Here is a 19,362-nt window from a genome sequence, read left to right as displayed (position 1 = left end):
CTAGGTTCCCTCTTCACTTTCTTCATGCAGGATACTTGTTATCAATGTGTCAGTTGTCGTACTGAGATTCTCAGTTCTGGATTTTGCTGATTGTGCCCGCCCCCGCGCTCCACGTGGTATCTCTTAACATGTTTCTCTGTCCCCTGGAGGTCATGCAAATTGCTTGTTCGAGGTGGAGGCCTAATAAGATTCAGGTTCAACTTTTTAGTTGATACACCAGGTGCTGTGTTTTTCCATCAGGAGGCATACAGTGTCTGATTCTGTCTGTTTCTATCTCTTTTTTAGTTGATTAACTGGACAATAGTTAGAAACATTCAAATAACAGTGGTAGGTTATTCACAGGCATGTGTTACCACCAGGCCTTGGGCAATAAACTGTGGGTTAGGCTGGAGTTTGAATCTTACCCTGCCACCAGTGCCCTTCTCTCTGTTGGCACTTCCTTTCCTGGGTCCCTTTATGTACAGTCACATTCTGGGCTGGCTGCCAGCTGAGCAGTGATCTCTGACCATCCTGTTCACCAGCCAGTTTTTTGCCCTGAAAGTTTTCTCAGCCCCAACAGTCTTCTCCCAGCACAGCCACCTCACCCTCAGCACTACCTGGAGCGTTTGCATGCTCCCACGTCACTTTATAAGAGAAATCTTTAGGACTCAAAAGAATGACTAGAATGTCAAAGAGAAGAGGTTGGTTCCTTCATTTCAAAATAGCAAGTTAAACTTTTGAGTGTAAAGATATACAGATTAAAAAAAAAACACAGATATTTTTAAGGTGGCCTTTCCTTAATGTAGGAGTGTGGACTCAGGTTGCATTTTCCAAAAATGTTTCTGTGGGTACTGCTCTCTGGATATCCTCTGAGATGAAGAGTTTCCATGGCCACATAATTTAGGAAACTCTGCATTTCCCATTCTGAGAAGGACCATGATCATAGTAAAGCCTGTACACCTTTGTTTAAGCCAGAATTTCCTTTTCTTTATTGAAGGGTAAGAGTTTCAGGGCACACTTTGGGAAACATACTTTGGGGGAACAAATAAAGCTGATCTTCTGGGTGAAGTGAGGCATGGGAGAAAGGGGGCACTGAAGGTTGGAAACAGCACTCTGGAATTTCTCTGACCTATTTGAGTATGGAGGCACTTGGGAGATCGAATTGGTAAAAGGTTCTTTTAGTGGGCTTCTGCAGAAAACTTGTGCTCCAGGGTGTTTCTTGGCCTAAAGTCATCAAGTAGTTAAGTAAACTTTTGGCTTCCATCCGAGATGACTTACCTGCATCCTGCATGACACCGGGGAGCATGGAGGCCTAAACCAGTGTAACCTGGGTCCCAATTCCCTATTCATCAGTTAGTAGCAAAGCAAACTTGCTAGGGTGAATCAAGTTACCTAGATGACCTAGAGTGACAGATTATATGGCAACCGGGCGTTAGCCACTGGGGAACAGGACAAGTGAGCTGAAAGGAAGGGGTTGTGGGCATTACTTGTATTCTGAGCACTGCAGTCAGCCGTGGTTTTATGACTGGCAAAGCGTCAGGTGCTCAGTTGTCTGGTCCACTGAAGCCTCAAGAGCAGGCCGTGGCGGGGAGGTGAACATGCAAGCAGTGGAAGGCTGGAGTTGGAAGAGCCGACTCAGTGGTGAAACTGGCCTAGGAGGAGGATGGTCAGGAGCCCAGTGTCAGAGGGGTATTGCAAACTTAGGCCCCCTCTCCTTTGGAACTGACTTCTGAGGATCTGAGACTGTGTGAAGAGATGCAGAAGCAGGAGGCTTTATGTTTGGCGAAATGTGGAAATGATCAAGTGGTGGGTCCTGGGACTCCAGAAGAATGTGTAGGATGAAGCAGGCCCCTTGTCCTCTTCTGAGAGAAGAGCAAGTGACCAGTTCTTGGGAGAAGAGAGCTCATGGTAAATGAGGGACCCCAGTAACCAGACTGAGGGTCGTACAGGCTCCAGGAACCTAAGGAGGAGGGCATACAGTGACACAGTGGGAGATGGGAAGTGGAGGGTGAGGGTGTTGCAGAAGGGTCCAAAGAGGAAGGCTGAGGTCAATGAGTCCTTAGAAGCTTCTGATCCACCCCCAGGCACATCAGACTCCAAGCTCAGCACTAGGTACTAATTCTATACCAGTAGTGGGAGATGGTGCTCCAAGGAAACCTCAGACTTGGTTCGCAGAAATTGTCTAATCGTGCCTACCAATTACCCACCCCACTGCCTACTGTTTAGCAGGGCTGAGACTTGCTGGGACTGACACAGTGCTGTGAACATGTCACAGCACTTTACTGAGGATCTACTATGTGCCAGGCATCATTCTAGGCACTGGGGGCCCAGTGATGAATAAGTCTCTTTCTCTGACATCAGAGCTCTTCTAGACAAGACTCAGTGCAGCATGGCGCATGGACTCTAGGAAGTAAGAGAACTGGGTTTCACATGTAGTCGCTGGCTATGTAGCTTAGTTTAACCAGAGCCCTCAGTTTTCTTGGCCAAAAAATGAAGATTGTAACAGTCCCTACTCAAAAGATATGATGAGGCTAGGAGCTAAGACCTGGTAAGATTGGTGTTTCCCGTAGGTGTTAATTTATTTATGGTGATGATATTGGTTTCCTTTGCTTAAGATCAGCCTGAGCAAGACCTTCAGTCAACAACAACAGCAAATATGTATTCACTGAACACTCTAGACCCAGATATCTAAAATTTGCCCCTTCCCTCAAAAAAACTTATAACCTATCTGGAGAAACAGAAAATAAATTCATCAGAATATAGCAACAATACCAAGTTTTAAATATCCAGGAGGGTGGAGATTTTTGCAGTGTAGTCAACACTATTTCTAGGGCTTACAACAGTACCCAGCACATAGTATGTGCAATACATATTTGTTGAATAAACGAATGAAAATTAGTTTGGGGGCTTCCCTAGTGGTGCAGTGGTTGAGAGTCCGCCTGCCGATGCAGAGGACAAGGGTTCGTGCCCTGATCCGGGAAGATCCCACATGCCACGGAGCAGCTGGGCCTGTGAGCCATGGCCGCTGAGCCTGCACGCCTGGAGCCTGTGCTCCACAACGGGAGAGGCCACAGCAGTGAGAGGCCCGTGTACCGCAAAAAAAAAAAAAAAAAAAAAAAAGAAAATTAGTTTGAAACAATGAAACAAATTGGTATATGGTTGCCAAATGAATAGAAAAGATTATATACTCCTATGACTACCAATGTCGGACTCCACTTAGACAGAGCCTAGGAATCTGATGGGTACAGATATCTGGTCAGCTAGGCATGATTTCTTTTTGCTCCCCACTCAGGGGAAGTCAGTAGGAGGCAGGAAAGTAAGACTCAAACACGATGGTGAGGAGGGACAGGGACACAACCTCAGAATTAAAAGACCTGGGTGTTTGGACATTTAGAATAACTTGTGCAGCCAAGCTGCTGAAACTGCATAAGGAAGCAAAAAAGCAACACCAGCTCAAATCAACAGAAAACCGCTTCCCCTTGGGGCAGGGAGCTGGCATCAGCGACTGGCCTGGGCCGACGAGGCCTCTGGGCTTTTACTCTGCGCTGACTCAGGTACTGCCTGAAACCTGGATTGTAATGAGAGCCACCCTTTGGGGGAGTAAGCCACCTGCTCACTGTGAAGCAGCAGATATCACCATTTCAGAGCAGAAACAAAAGCAGCAGGCCTGTGGTCCCTGCCTTTGGAGGGCGCAGTTTCCCCCCAAAGAATCCTATTAGCAGGAGGAAAAAGTGCTGTGTTGCTAAGGGGGACAGTTTCTACTCTCCCTTTGTGTGTGGGGTCCCTTCATCTCCCTTTTCCTCCTCCCTTCTTTTCCTTCGTTCCTTCAACCAGTATTTCTTGAGCATCTATTATGTACTAGACACAATTCTAGATACTGGAGATATAGCTAGGAACAGTACAGAGGAAGCCCCTGACTTCCTGGAGTTTCTAAACAAACAACTAAGGACATAAGCATCGGATAGAGCAGGAGCTGAATGATACAATGGAGCCAGCCAGGGAAGATCTGGGGAAATGGCATTTGAGGCTGGGGGAGCAACCAGTGAAGAAGCCCAAAGGCGTGGGTGAGTGTGGGCAGTGGGGGAGGAGTAGCCTTTTGAGCGAGCAGCAGTAAGAGAGGTAGCCGAAATCCTTCTTCCTCCAGAGCACAGTGAAATCTCCTTGCTCTGAGCTCCTAACTGTACTAACCACGCACTGCCTCATGCCTAGGACAGTGGTCCCAACTTTTCTGCTCACGTGCTCCTATCAGTTAAAAAAAACAAAAAGCATTGGTATATACTCACATATAAATATATGTATTTATATTTTGTACACTATAAAACATACCCTGAGACAGAAATGAAAAGAATGAGATAAAATAAATCAGCAAAATTTCTAATCATTTCCCATACTCTAATGGACTATCTAGTGCACCTCTTGGGGGCCATGACCCTGGTTTACTACTCAGGCTAGTCTTTTTTTTTTCTTTTCTTTTTTTTAAAGCTTCTCTTTATTATTATTATTTTTTTATTTTTTTTAATTTTTTGGCTGAACTGCAAGGCTTGCTGGATCCCGAGCCGCCAGGAATTTCCCTCAGGCAACTCTTTTGATGTGTCTTGGATCTTATCTCCACAGCTAGATGGTGATTCCATTAGGCTAAATGCTGTCTTATCCCTGCTGTTGCCTGGCACAGGGCTGAACAGATGGAAATAGCAATTACTGTCCAAGAGACAAAGGCTCTAATTCTGGCGGGCACATAGACCATGGGGCACCAGTGTGGAGGGTCTCTGTGCAGGGATAGGTCCTGTGGCCTTTCTGTGGCCAGGTGAAAGATTCCTTGTATCAGTCAGGGTTCAACCAGGGAAGCAGAGCCACTGTGAGTCTTATAGAAGAAGGAATTTATTATAAGGATGAGTCCTTACACAATTGGGGAAGGAGCTAGGAACATAAAGTTCCAAAAAGGGTTGTTGAAGGATGAGAGAACAGTCACTAAGCAGCCCTGGCTGGGCTGAACGAGTCAGAGCTTGCAGGGGAGTCTGGAAGCCAAGCATGTCCAGCTGCAGGAGTAAGACTGGGTGGGGGCACTGGTGCAGAAGTCCGCTTCTTTGAGGCCACCACCTCTGTGAGTTCACGTGAAGCATCTGATGGTGGGCCTGGGGCCGCTGTTGGTCAGCAGGGCTGGCGGTTGGGAGGGAGCACTGGATGCAGCATGGGGAGGAGCAAGAACAAACTGGGATCTACCAGCACCTCTGCATCTATCTCTCACGGCCTCTAATCTACACTGATCTTCAGACCATGGTGGCTTCACTTCTGCCTCCCAAGCTCATGCAGCTTCACTTTTGCCTAACTCAAACCCAGAAGCACACAGGGAAGGGCATTCTAAAAAACATAGCTCCCAGCCCAAATTTACCATAGAACAGTCCAGCACACCCCTGAGACTGATTCCCTTTGTTATGCATCTATCTACGTTCATGAAAAGAGACGTCATGATTATTACTTTTTTTTTAAAAAATGTATTTATTTAGGCTGTACCGGGCCTTAGTTGCAGCACGGACTTCTTAGTTGCAGCATGCATGCAGGATCTAGTTCCCCATGCAGGGATCACACCCAGGCCCCCTGCATTGGGAGTGCAGAGTCTTACCCACCCTGTACCGCCAGGGACGTCTGAGAAACATCATGATTATTGATTCATCTTCTCAGATACCTACCTCAGTTCTAGGAAGGGAAGGACCCTGGATGGTGAGTGCAAACATTTCAGTCACTGGAAAAGTGGAGCATCTCCTGAAAATTAATACTTTAAAATATGTGTCTGTCATTGTGAGATTGAACCTCTAACTACAATGAAAACACCGAATCTGCTACCCAGTAAGGCCCTGAGCTGCGTTTTTTTAGCCTCTGATATTTCAAACTTAGATTGCTCCAGTATCAAAGGCAGAAGGAACTCCTTTGAATTTAACCTCATCTCCGTGTCCCTATTCACTCTGTGGGTCAAGCACTGAAGAGAAAGGAAATAAAAATGATCTGGATAATTGCAACAGGTCATTTTGTTTATCTAAACAAGCACCTGTATTGCATTTAATTGTATGCCAGGCATAGGTCTAAGTGCTTTACAAAGAGTAACTAACTCAATCCTCATATCAGTTCTATAAGATCTATTATTAACCCTCCTTACAGATAAGGTAAGAGGCTTAGAGAGGCGAGGTTAATTGCTCAAGGTCACACAACTGGAATTCACATCATGCTTAACTGTAGCTTTTTTTTGTTTTTTAATTGGGATATCATTGATTACAATGTTGTTAGTTTCAGGTGTACAGCAAAGTGAATCAATTATACATGTACATATATCTACTCTTTTTTAGACTCTTTTCCCATATAGGCCATTACAGAGTATTGAGTCGAGTTCCCTGTGCTATACAGTAGGTCCTTATCAGTTATCTATTTTATATATAGTAGTGTGTATATGTCAGTCCTAATCTCCCAGTTTATCCCTTCCCCCTTAACTGTAGCTTTATGTGTAAAAGGTTCAAAAATTATTCATTAAAGTCAAAAGCTGCAGAAATTGATGATGAAATATCATTTTCATTATCACTTGTAAAGTATTAGATGTCATTTAAAGAGTGACTTTCTTAGGGACCTGGCAGAGGTCTTTATTTAATAAAACCTCATTTAATGCTCACTACTGCCCTGTGAGGTATGTATTATGATTCCACTTTGCAGATGGAGAAATCAGAGAAGTGATTTGTGCAAGAGTACACAGCTAGTTGAAAGGAGATCCAGGATTCAAAACTGACTTCAAAGATGCTGCTCAGCCCAGACACTAAGAGGAGGCTAAGATCTACCACCCAGAGTCCAAACCCTACAAGTCATTCTGGCTCTTGGCACTAGAAGCTAAATCAGACTCCCAAGCTGGAATTCTCAAGCAGCATGTGCTGGGGGTTGGAGAATCAGCTGGGGCCCTTTAGTGAGCCCGTATTTTCTGGAGGTGAGAGATCATTTCTGGGGCCTAGGACAGGGCCTCCCATCTTTTTCATCTCTCTCTTGGCCCCATTGTTAGTCTCTGTCGCTTCTTAGTTTCTTCCCTCCACTGGGTTTTCTCTTCCCTGGATCATTGAGGGGCAGGCAACAGAGATGCCAGACTTTGCCTCTCCCTTCATTTCTCTAAACACTTAAATCCTTTTGCAGTTTTTTCCCCACTTGGTAACTACGTAGCACGTTATAAAATCACAAGAATGTTTAAGACCTTGCACTTCTGGTCTTTAACGAAATATAAGTGGAACTCAGCTTCATTGTTCCTTTGTCTTTTGCTGGCTCACCTCTGATGTCTTTCAGGTACTCAGAGTCCCCCAATTGCCATGCTCTCCAGAAGCAAACCCCATTCCTCATATTCCATTTTTTTTTTGCAAATTCAGAGTGAACAAGTGTTCTCCTCTCTTTTAATTGTGTGTTTCTTTGGAGAGTTTTTATTTGGAAAATTATAGTTTTGGATTTAAGATGTTTACCCTTTAACCTAGTCTATCCAGTTAATGTAGTAATTTCCAGCCATTGATCTTTTACCGCTAAAATAATGTTTCTCCTACTTTTCTGCTCCTACAGGTGTAAGCTCTTTCTATCTTCCACTCTCTCCCATCTCCATCTGCCAGTTTTGATTTCTGGCCAACCCTAGACATATAGTAACTGCCAATTCACCTGGTAGGATCATGCCCTCAGTATAGAAACATGGTAGAAATTAGTCTGACATGCAAATTCTTATGGCTCAAATGGCTATAGATGTGTTTCTTGATAAGAAAGGATCAATTCTGCATTCAAAATGTGGATCTAATGTGTGTTCTTTACAAAGTGAGGGAATGTAAATTATTTGTAAAGGTTATTCACTGGCAGTACACGCATTCTGATTGGCATTTATCTATCATTTACGTAACATTTTTTTCAGCCATTCAGGCTGGGTTGTTTGTTACTTGTTATTTTCTATGCACTGTGCTAGACACTAGGGTTATGAAATAAATGACACTGTCCTTTAAGCACAAAATTTCTGATTCTATTCCTGAAACTTCTACTAGTGATTCTGCTGACTTTGGGAAGTCATTAGTGGATCTCAGCTGCCCCAGTATAAACTGAGGGGCTTGTATTAAGTTATCTCAATTTTAAAACTTCTAAAATTAGAGGCTACAGGAGATTTGACTTCTTAATTCAGTCACTAAGTTGCTCAGTGCCTTTGAATCTAATGTTTAGTCTCTGGATCTCAGTCTCCTCCTCTATAAAATAAATGGAAGGTATTAGAGCAGGTTTGGAAACGTGTATTCCAAGGAACTTTGTTAAAAGACCTTTCTTGGAAGAAAGGGTTCTGTGTTCGAGAAGGTCTAGGAAACTCTGGAGTCAGAAGGTTTCTTTACTCCAGGACTTCTCAGAAACTTTACTATACCAATTTTGCTTCATGACTCTAAGCAGGAGACAGCAGATGTGTTTCCCAAATTTACTTGACAGTGGAATCCTTTTCCCCCAGAAGCATCTTTGTAGTACTAATAAATTGTCCTTCAGAATACATTTGGGCAATGATTTACTATATACCTTCTAAGGCCCTTTATTGCAGCAATACTGTCTATCCTTGGATCGATTTCATGTCACAGATATCTGCTAGTTTGTTCTAATATAGCTGTGTGGTGTGCACACTGCTGGGCTTCCTTTTTCTCTTCAAGTTGTGTTTACAATCCTCTTGGTGCACAGGCTATAATCTCACCAACCCTGAATACATGGCCTGCAAAATCATGCATGTCATTAGCACTTTGGTCAATAGTGTCCAGAACAGTATGTTTTTTAGGGAAACATTCCAAAGGGTAGCACAGAGGAGGCTCCTTGGGGGAAACAGATGAGATAAATGAACATGAGAAATAATAGCATTAGTAGGGCTGATTTCCATGAAAACTCACAAAAATGTATTTGACATTTTGATGACTAAACATAGTCTCTCCTGTCATAGGACTGCTGTTCCTGACCAAGACTGTTAAGAATCAGAGTAATAGAGCTGAGTGTCTCCATGCAAAAGTCTGTGTTCAACATCTGTCATGCTGGAGATCATTAATGTCCAATTGCATTCTATTGTCTTCATGTTACTCAACTTCATTTCATTGTCATTGCTTCAGCTGGGGATTAATCAACTATTTATGGGAAGACAGGACTTGGAGTCAGGGCAGTCACAATGGGGTTTTAGTCTCAAGCAATGGTAAGGGAAGTAAGACACAGTTAAAAGACTCCTGATTTGTGGGAGCTTGTTGATAATTTAATTAAACAAAAATATCTGAGAATAATGCCTACATAATCCATATTTCAAAAGGAGAAAGAACAAACTTGGTCTTAGTAAAGAATCCAGAAATGATTCTGGCTTGAATCTATTTGGAACTGGTTTCTTTGCCACCTTAATCTTCCTTAAGAGCTAGAAAGAAGCTGAGATAAGAGAATCAAGTTAATGGTTTCTCTATAAATCAGCACATCACTATCAATAGTGGAAATCATGCTTCATTATTGTTCCTGAGGACAGCTGACACAACTGAAACATCCAAGTAGTATGACATATTTATAGCTTTATGAGGTGGGGGAAAAAGTCTCCCATTAGGAATTATTTTTTAAAACCTCACAAATCACTTAGATATTTCCATTTTGCACATGTGTGCACATTATGATTAGTTTTATTAGATTTAAAAGTCAAATTAAATAATTAAGTGATTATCATCTCAATATATGTCCCGAAAACATTTATAAACCAGTGTCAGGGGGAATTTAGTATAAATTCTGAATTTGCCTGAGTATCCAAGCTCACGCAATCCAATTATATAGTAGGATAATATACATCTTTTACATCCACATTAATCTTTTTCAAACCATTTTTAAAATTGAACTATAGTTAATTTACAATGTTGTGTTAGTTTCAGGTGTACAGCAAAGTGATTCAGTTTATATATATATTCTTTTTCAGATTTTTTTCCATTATAGGTTACTACAAAATATTGAATATAGTTCCCTGTGCTATACAGTAGGTCCTTGTTTATCTATTTTATATTATAGGAGTGTGTATATGTTAATCCCAAACTCCTAATTTATCCCCCACCCGATCCCCTTTGGTAACCATAAGTTTGTTTTCTGTGTCTGTGAGCATATCAATATCTTTTAATATGCTGTAATAAATTATTCTGCAGAAAACAGCCAAATTATTTGCACAGTAAAATTTCAGGTCTGAAATAATATTAGGACCTGCTAGTTTGTCCCAACTTGCTTAATAGCTAAAATAAAATGAATATACTCAATTGAATACATTCAATCAGCATTGTGCAAAATTGCCACACATCTTGACAAAGCGAAATTTTCTGACACTAAACGTCTAAATATCTTAAATTTTCAAGACCAACATATTCACACAAGTGATTTCTAATAATTTAAAAACCTTGGTTCAGTTTTTGGTAATGTAAGCTGCTTGCTGATATGGGAAAGGATGAACCAAGCCATCCGCCCACCCCCACCTTGTTATTCTTTTGGGGACAGCCCGGCCACTCCAGATGGTGTGTTAGTGTTGGACATAGCTTTGGAGAAACTTCCAACAGACGAAGGCTGTAATGTCAGGATTTTGCCGTGCGTCGTCCCCCTTCCCCCCTGCAGTTCCCAGGGTAGGAAGGTGCTGAGATGGAAGCCGAGGGACGCCCGCCCACCTGCCACCACCTGTTTGCCTCCTTCAGCCCTCTGCTATAAATTCTCCTCCTTCAAAGATTCGTCCAGCACTCTCCGACAGCTACTGCGGAAGAAGCGCTCCTTTCCTCTCTGAGCTTGGGGAAAGATTTTGTCTTCCAGAAAAGAAGTCTCGGGCTTTCCCAGAGGACTTGAAAGACATTTCCCGAACCAGCGACACCAATTCTGCTGCAGGAAAGTTCCCTTCTCCTTTTCAACTTCACGTTGGGAAAATGACTTTCTCTTCCACATCTCAATTTCCCCTAAACTTTGGCAAGTGAAGAGACATCAATCTGGTTATCCAATAGGACAGAGGGCGGGGCCCCGCACTCCCACTACAAACTTCGATTCCACACGGTTGCTTTGTGCATGACTTATTTGCTACGAAGAGCCAAGTTGCAGAGCGGCTCCATACACCAGCCCACGCACAGGTCCTGAGCAGACCAGAGAGCTCGGCGCCTCCCTCTGTCCAGCGGGGGATGAAGTCCTGCAAGCCCAGCAACCCGGCGGCGGGAGCGCGTGCCGCGCCCCCGTGCGCGGGCGGCGCCGAGTGCGCGGGCACGTGCGCCGGGGAGGGGCGGCTGGAGAGTGCGGCGCGCAGGCGCCTAGCGGCCAACGCGCGCGAGCGCCGCCGCATGCAGGGGCTCAACACGGCTTTCGACCGTCTGCGCAGGGTAGTACCCCAATGGGGCCAGGATAAAAAACTGTCCAAGTACGAGACCCTGCAGATGGCGCTGAGCTACATCATGGCTCTGACCCGCATCCTGGCCGAGGCAGAGCGATTCGGCTCCGAGCGGGACTGGGTCAATCTCCACTGTGAGCACTTCGGCCGAGACCACTACCTTCCGTTCGCGGGCGCGAAGCTGCCGGTCGAGAGCGAGCCCTACGGCCAAAGGCTCTTCGGCTTCCAGCCCGAGCCCTTCCAGATGGCCAGTTAGGACGCGCGACCCTGCCGGAATGAGACGCCCAGTGATCCGCGCTCTGGAGCCGTAACCTTCCCCCAAGTAGCTGGTCGGGTTATCGGTGGCGTAGGATGAATTCTTAGAATAAAATTAGCAAATTTCCAGGTTACTTTTATTCGCATCCCCAGTCCTAGGGACGCAATGACTTTATTGCTTTTCTTTTATTCCTCCTTAGTATGTTGTAGATTTCATTAATGGATCTTGGAATGGTTTTGATTGCTGAAAGTAATGCCCCCTCCCCCTTTTCTGGACTACCTTGAGAGAAAACAATCTTAAGAAAAATAGGATTAGGTTACACTGCAGGTTTAGCCCTTACTTTCTTAAACTTTGTAAGTTTGTCCTGTTAGGGTGAAGTTACGGTATCTATTACTTGTGTATACTTAATAGAGAGCTGCCTTCCTGTCTTGTAAATGCAGTTATGCTTAGTGCATTGTGTGTGCATGCATGAAGTAGTAGAAAGTTTTCTTCTTTTTTTTGGTAGAGTACATGGGCGTGAGTGCTCTGTATTTTTCAAAACTGTGTATACATTATTAAAATATAGATTTTGTAAAATATAATTAAGAACGTGGGTTTGTTTTTCATGCCAAGTGCCCTGCTAGTTTCCTGATGGCACTAAAGGCCTGTTTGTTTGGGGGGGTGATGATATTGAGTGCTTATCTGAGTAAAGATGTGGAGTGTTTAAATCTAATCCCACCAATTGGCAAAGTGCTGTTTTGTAATACTTCATCAAAAAAAGACAAGCTGATGAGAGTACAAGTAATTAATTTGAAAGTTTTCTCTATCAACTTGGAAGTATAGATATATTTTTCATGGTTTTTAAAAAGATTAAATTAATTGAAATAATGTTTAGCTTTTAAGAAACTAGATTTACAGTTCCTTAATATTTTATTTTCCTTATTACACCAATTACTAACTACTAATTCCTTACAAGTACCCAAATATATTTGCATATATACATTTGTGTGTGTATATATATATGGCTTTTGGAAGTGATTTTCTTTTAATCAGTACCGGTTGAGCAATAAGGGCTTCACTACCATCAAGGCTAATCAAAAAAGGAGCAATATAATACACGTGGTATTGGTTTGAATTACTTTTATAAATTTGCTTAACCATTGGATGAATAAACCAAGTCCTTAATGTAAAGAACGACTTGGTCAACAGCACTGCACGCTTTTGGGAGAATGTCTTGCTAATAACTGGAAAAAGCAAGGCTCTATGCATTTGGAACTTGTCACAAGTCAACAAAAACAGCATTTCCCAAACCCTTTTATTATGTGTCCCAACACCTAACATCAAGGCACAGCCACCTATTTGCAGTTTATCTACAAAGTCTTCATCAAAATTTTTACTTTCTTAGTTATCCCTGATTATCAAAATCCTTTTGGTTTGTAATGAGCAGAAGTATCTTCCCCATAAACTAAAACTTACAAAATCACAAGTGTATCACTAGAAATCCATTGAGAGACTAATGATGAATTTCCTTTTCCTTCTGATATCTGTTAATAAGAAACTGAGGTGTCCTCAGGACTTTCCTTCCTCGGTGCAAATTAGAAAGTAAAATGTTTAACCTCTTGACTTCAGCAGCTCTTAGAAGACATTATAGTTCCAGCAGACAACACGGCTCTAGAAGTGATGATGCCCTGACCACTTTCTGGTCCTACTCCACTCTGCAGTGGGTACTGGGGCTATGGCAACCCTAAGGGCACCTGCCTTCCTCACTATTTGGGCACAATACTCTACTTATTTATACTTAAAATGCTTCATTAGTAGCCCCAGTAAGTTTCTGGAGTTTGTAGAATGAAATTAAATCAGTGTTAAAATAGAATGTGTTAATCAGAGAGGATCTCACAGATGTATTCAGATGGTTAGTCCTTTTTTTAGGTAGGGTGCACATTCCTCTCTCTGGACTGTAAATACCCTGCAAAAGAGAACCATACAGGGATAAACATGCAATATATATATTTGCTTAGCACCTTAACAGCAGTTTCTTTTTTTTAAGTTAATCTTTATTGGGGTATTGTTACTTTACAATGTTGTGTTAGTTTTTACTGTACAGCAAAACGAATCAGCTATACATATACATATACCCCCTCTTTTTTGGATTTCCTTCCCATTTAGGTCACCACAGTGCATTAAGTAGAGTTCCCTGTAAGTAGAGGGAACTAAGAGGGAACATTAAGTAGAGAACATGCTATACAGAATGTTCTCATTAGTTATCTATTTTATACCTAGTATCAATAGTATATATGTGTCAATCCCAATCTCCTAATTCCTCCCACCGCCCCCTTTCCCCCTTGGTATCCATACATTTGTTCTCTACATCTGTGTCTATTTCTTAATGAAATCAAACAATTTAATTAAAATGATGCTATTCTAATCCTATGCCTCTTCTCCCCCATCCCCATTCCCCCCAAAGAGTGGGAATCTGTTAACTGTCATGCTTTTAGTTGCCCATTTCCATGGTTTGGAAACCTCTGGAAGCAACTTAACTCTTAGCAAATTCCTAAGCTTTCCACCCCACTTGATGTACTATTTTTTTCCTGAAAGATATTTGAGGGAAAAGTAAATGGGTCTCAGTGATCCAATCCAATCTATGATAAAACTCCTCAAACTGTATGTTGGGGAATCCATCATGGTTTATGGATTAGGAGCTTGGATAAAACAAATGTAAAATATTTGTGGAGTTAAGGTTCATTTATTACTATACATAATAGAGTTTAGATTACCAAGCAACCTAAAAGTTGCTACAATATCCTATATTGTCTCGCCTTTGAAAATCTGTTCTTTCTAGTTTCATAACAGAACACATTGAAATTCAAAAATATTCTTTTATTCGGGCTTCCTTTTCTTAAGAAATCAACAAATGTTATCAAGCATCTACCCATACCCTGCCTTCTTCAACATCATCCTTGTCCTTGTGTAGGCAGCCAAGAAGAATACACATGTGCTAATCAGTAAGCCGCCCTGAACAGTGTGCAGCTGAGTGCTTCCACTGTAGAGTATCGGGAATATGTGCCATAAGAGCTCCTAAGAGAGATATTAAGTAACAAAAGAAGACCCACTCCCAGGCAGGGTTTGAGTCCCATTAGTTATTATATGTGGGCTCTCCCTAGGTGCCAGCTGTAGGTTGAGGCCAAACCCCAGGGTCAGAAGTCTTGAAGAACCCTATACAAGTGAATGGGGCTATCAAGATGGGAAAGGCCATCTAAGCTAGTGGTTCTCAACCCAGACTGCTCATTAGAATCTCAGGTAGGGAGTCTTGAAAAACATACCAAATCTGGAGCCCCCTGTTCAAGAATTGATTTAACTGCTCTGAGGTGAGGCCTAGGCATAGATATTTTTTCAGGACTCTCCGGGTGATGCTAACTGGCTGATGGGGTTGAGAACTGCTTAATTAAACAATACTATGACACCATTAACCTCATTACCAAAAACTGGTTATATTGTTGTCACAGTCTTTGTATTTGCAGATCTTAAGAAGGATTAGGCTATCTTTCTTAACATCCAGTTACACCCAATTTCTTAGTTAATGAGGTGACCATTATATTAATGAAGATCTAACATTTCTGCTGGATATGAGCCAGATGGAATGTATTTGGGTTGTGGGTAACAGCGCTACAGGATTCAACAATTAAGGCTCAGCTCACTACTTAAATTTTGCCATCTTAGAGTAAAAGCAAAGTGTTATTTTGGACTGAATTTTGCTCTGCTCTCTGCTTAGGTTTCACTAAAGATATCTCTTTTTGCTACCTGTGGGTGAAAGAGATTTCAAAGCACATATAAGACCATAAATATATGACCAACCTTTTCACATGTATACCCATTCCTTGCTCTGATCATGAATATACTAGAGGGTGCAAGCTTTAACGAGTGTTTTATTGAATTAACACAGGACTTTTGGATGGCTGTTTCAAACTGGTAGTGTATCCCCAAAATACCCAAGCCGAAAAAAAACTACTGAGAGCAAGAACTTACCCATCTCACATAACAAAGTCTGGGACCAAAACACAAAACAAACCCAATAACTAACTGAGAATACATAAAATTTTATTTAATGAATAAAGAAACAGTCCATCACATCCTCTAAACTGCTTTTTAAAACATCCAGGTTGAATTATATACTGGTTCTTAATTTTTCTTTTTCTAATTGCAAAGTTTCCAAACAAAACACAACCTCCAATAAATCTTTAAGAAAACACAACTAGGAAACAGCAACAGGTGTCATGGAGATGATGTGGGCTACTGGAATACAATGCCACATACTTCCTGGAGAAAAACACAGTAAATGCTCACAAACATTTTGGCTTAAGCGATCATTGGTTTTCATTTCCAAAGAATATCTAACATGCACGATGCAGAGGAAAGGAATAAAAGCCAAGATCCATTCATTGCTTTCTAGTAATAGAGACGAAATATACAGTTTATATAGTTCACACATTTCAAAATGGTTACTAAAATAGTTTTTCCATTAGGATTTCAATAACCAAAAAGGTACTTTAGAAAATAAGTTGACTCTAGCTTCCTGAGATGGAAGCATATCATGTTTGTAAGCCTTCTGGGGCCTGGTGTGTTTTCAGGTGGAAAGAACTCAGGCAGGAAGAGAAAGGAAAAGCATAAGATGTGTCCCTTGACCATGATTGAACTGTTAGCTATGGGTGTGTGTGTGTGTGTGTGTTGGTGTGTGTGTGCACATGCCTTTGGACACAAGAACTTTGTCAGTTCTCATGGCTGAAATGAATCATGGAGTTTAAATTCAGACTTGATGTAGCTAAGAATTTGAAAACAGAGACCAAAGGATATGTTCATTTTTGAGGGTCCATATCCATCTGTTATCCTAAGGTTGATTCATTTCAACATAAGGCTAATGACATGCTAGTATGGAATATTTCTTCATTAGAGCCTAGAGAAGTACAATGGAGTTGTCCTGAACTGTGTAATCCAGAAAGGAATACAGGGACTCTCTTGCTATTTCTCTGTGCACTGCGGAGTCATTATTTCCACTAGCTTCGATCATAGACGCAGGACTCTGAGCTCCCTTAGGCTATTCTGCCTATGTTGAAATAAATTTCCCTGGAATCTGCCTGTAGAAAGCAGATAGGATATTTCTTGAATTTATTTAATTTTTCTCCAGATTTTTTCAACCACATAGCATCTTTCTTTTTTTTACATCTTTATTGGAGTATAATTGCTTTACAATGGTGTGTTAGTTTCTGCTTTATAACAAAGTGAATCAGTTATACATATACATATGTTCCCATATCTCTTCCCTCTTGCGTCTCCCTCCCTCCCACCCTCCCCATTCCACTCCTCTAGGTGGTCACAAAGCACCGAGCTGATCTCCCTGTGCTATGCGGCTGCTTCCCACTAGCTATCTATTTTACGTTTGGTAGTGTATATATGTCTGTGCCACTCTCTCACCCCGTCACAGCTCACCCCTCCCCCTCCCCATATCCTCAAGTCCATTCTCTAGTAGGTCTGTGTCTTTATTCCCGTCTTACCCCTAGGTTCTTCACACATAGCATCTTGGAAGAAGAAATTCCCCCACTGTGTACTACCCTTCTCAGGAAATACAAAGTAGTGGGACCGGGAAGAAATGTGAACTTGTTAAACAAATTAACTACTTACTTTGGAGAAAAATATTTTTACCATTTTCTTTGGATTGAAAAAACCCCTACTATCACTTTTTTAAAGGGTCTCTACAGTAAACTTCATAAGTATTTATTTATCCTACCCTCCATCCTGGGAGAGTCTCAGATATTTTGTTTATTTCACAGATAAAGAAACAGAGACTCCAGAGTTATAACAAAATTAGAGAACGTATCTGAAATTCATCTGAATGATTAAAATCCCTATTGGAATTCACCTGAGAATTCCTAGACATAAGGAGCTCTCCGAATGCTATTAAATGTTTTATAGATTTTTATCTTGACAGGAAGATAATGAGAGAGAAGAGTAGGTCATGAAACTTAATGCTAAAGCTTGGAAAAAATAAGTGAAATTTAATCAGAAAAGAGGATATGGTATCTCTGAAATCAAAATACTGAGAAAGTAAAAGTTAATTAACCAGTGTGTATTAAAAAATACAGTTGCACTCAAATTATCTCATTTGAATTATTTCAGGGTTTTACCTCTCCTTAAAATACACAGTAAAATGGGACTTCCCTGGTGGCGCAGTGGTTAAGAATCCGCCTGACAATTCAGGGGACACGGGTTCAAGTCCTGGTCTGGGAAGATCCCACATGCTGCAGAGCAACTAAGCCTGTGCGCCACAACTACTGAGCTTGCGCTCTAGAGCCCGCGAGCCACAAGTACTGAGCCTGCATGCTGTAACTACCGAAGCCTGTGCTTCTAGAGCCTGTGCTCTGCAACACAATGAGAAGCCCGCGCACCACAATGAAGAGTAGCCCCCGCTCGCCACAACTAGAGAAAGCCCACGCGCAGCAACGAAGACCCAACGCAGCCAAAAAAAAACCCCAAAACGGTAAAACTGTTTATACTGTGTGCATATACATTTAGTAATCTTTTGGTAATGACTGCTATGGTCAATACTAGAATGTAGTTAGTTCACTGGATTCTTGCCCCACTAATTGTGGGGAAATTATAGGAATCTGTCTCCAGTTTGCAGGTAACTCACTGAATATGTGTAGAAACATCAGGTTCTTTGGAATTTTGGAACATTGAGCAATTCACTCTTACCACATTATATGAAAATCATTCATGTTTCTTAGTGTGTATTCAAGTACTTCTTATTGTAAGAAAACTATACTTGTAACTCCATTCATTTCCAATCGAAACTGGTCAAGCCTCCCCCACCCTGCCACCCCCATCTTTCCCATCTTTAAGTTTCATTTTAATGTGTCCCTGTTTTCAGTTAGGAGGTAGAACGAATTTTTATCTTAGAAAGTAAAAAACATTCTATGAGAAGTTTACTGGACTTGCTGGATATTTTAGAAAGACTAAAACCCAGTTATCTTTCTGTTCCTCTAGAGATATCTGACCAGGTTATAACGTATGTGGTAATTTTTACAATTTGAATAATTTAAAAGATCTCTTTTAAGTATCGAATATATGTATTTGTACATTAAAAAATCAGTTCAAAAAAAAAATCAGTTCAATCATCATCAAAAAACAATCTTTAAACCTGGAAACTAGCACTGTTTTCTGCATTTTAAAGAAAAATGCCCATTTATGTCAACTGTCAAATATTTATTGTCAAATAATGTTGAAATATTTTAGTTTTTACTATTAGGGAAACATTTTCTACTCACTTGTATGTTAAATCTTTTAGCAAATTAGTATATATGCCTCTACAGTACAGCAATTTTCTTTATTGCTTACACTCAGCATTTATGGCACAATTCTCAGAGGATTGAAAAGTGTGTTCTTTCTCTATTTCTTGCAATTTCAAGGCTATTGCTCTTCGGAGTTTGAAGTGGCCATTACTTACATATGAACAAAAAACAGCATGTTTATGGTTCTATAGAACCAAGTATGCTAACTAATATAATTAGGCAGAAAAAGGAGGCAAACATATTTTTAACAAATATGCATTTTTTTTTGCATCGCACAGATTTTTTAAAAAACATGGTAGTAGCAACTTTTTTTTAGCATACTGATGACCACTGCATTGTCAAAGTTTAGAAGATGCTTGGTATTCTTCAAGCAATGCTTCAGTAATTAACTTTCTGAAATATTGATCCACTTAAAACAAGAAAAGGCAATTAGTGGT

General features: G+C 41.3%; 2 protein-coding genes across 4 annotated transcripts in view; both read left to right on the top strand.

The window, feature by feature from the left end:
* PBLD (phenazine biosynthesis like protein domain containing) overlaps positions 1-19,362 on the top strand; it is a 148,043-nt gene that overhangs the window by 49,099 nt on the left and 79,582 nt on the right. The window contains exon 12 of one of the 2 annotated variants that reach the window (XR_003797001.1): positions 17,754-17,793. The exons of the other annotated variant lie outside the window; for it this stretch is intronic. The gene's annotated coding sequence lies outside the window, so the exon portion shown is untranslated. Of the gene's footprint in view, positions 1-17,753; positions 17,794-19,362 lie in introns of those variants that run through there. 2 annotated transcript variants of the gene reach the window in all.
* On the top strand, positions 10,839-17,795 carry ATOH7 (atonal bHLH transcription factor 7). Of its 2 annotated transcripts, XR_003797002.1 has the most exons (2): positions 10,839-11,679; positions 17,754-17,795. XR_003797002.1 is itself a non-coding variant. In XM_029245091.1 (1 exon), the coding sequence occupies exon 1, from the start codon at positions 11,148-11,150 to the stop codon at positions 11,604-11,606; it is 459 nt and encodes a 152-aa protein (XP_029100924.1). In that variant the 5' UTR covers positions 10,839-11,147; the 3' UTR covers positions 11,607-12,143. The 2 variants fall into 2 exon arrangements, 1 of the variants encoding a protein (XP_029100924.1); XM_029245091.1 differs by lacking the exon at positions 17,754-17,795 and having other exon boundaries at positions 10,839-12,143.

The sequence above is a fragment of the Monodon monoceros genome, unplaced genomic scaffold, assembly GCF_005190385.1.
Source record: "Monodon monoceros isolate NGI ecotype Baffin Bay Population unplaced genomic scaffold, NGI_Narwhal_1 Super_Scaffold_4, whole genome shotgun sequence".
NCBI lineage: Eukaryota > Metazoa > Chordata > Mammalia > Artiodactyla > Monodontidae > Monodon > Monodon monoceros.
This window is presented reverse-complemented; position numbering and strand designations above follow the sequence as displayed.

Excerpts from the sequence above, each read along its gene's own strand:
- ATOH7 (XM_029245091.1), top strand. The coding sequence starts at position 11,148 with ATGAAGTCCTGCAAGCCCAGCAACCCGGCGGCGGGAGCGCGTGCCGCG.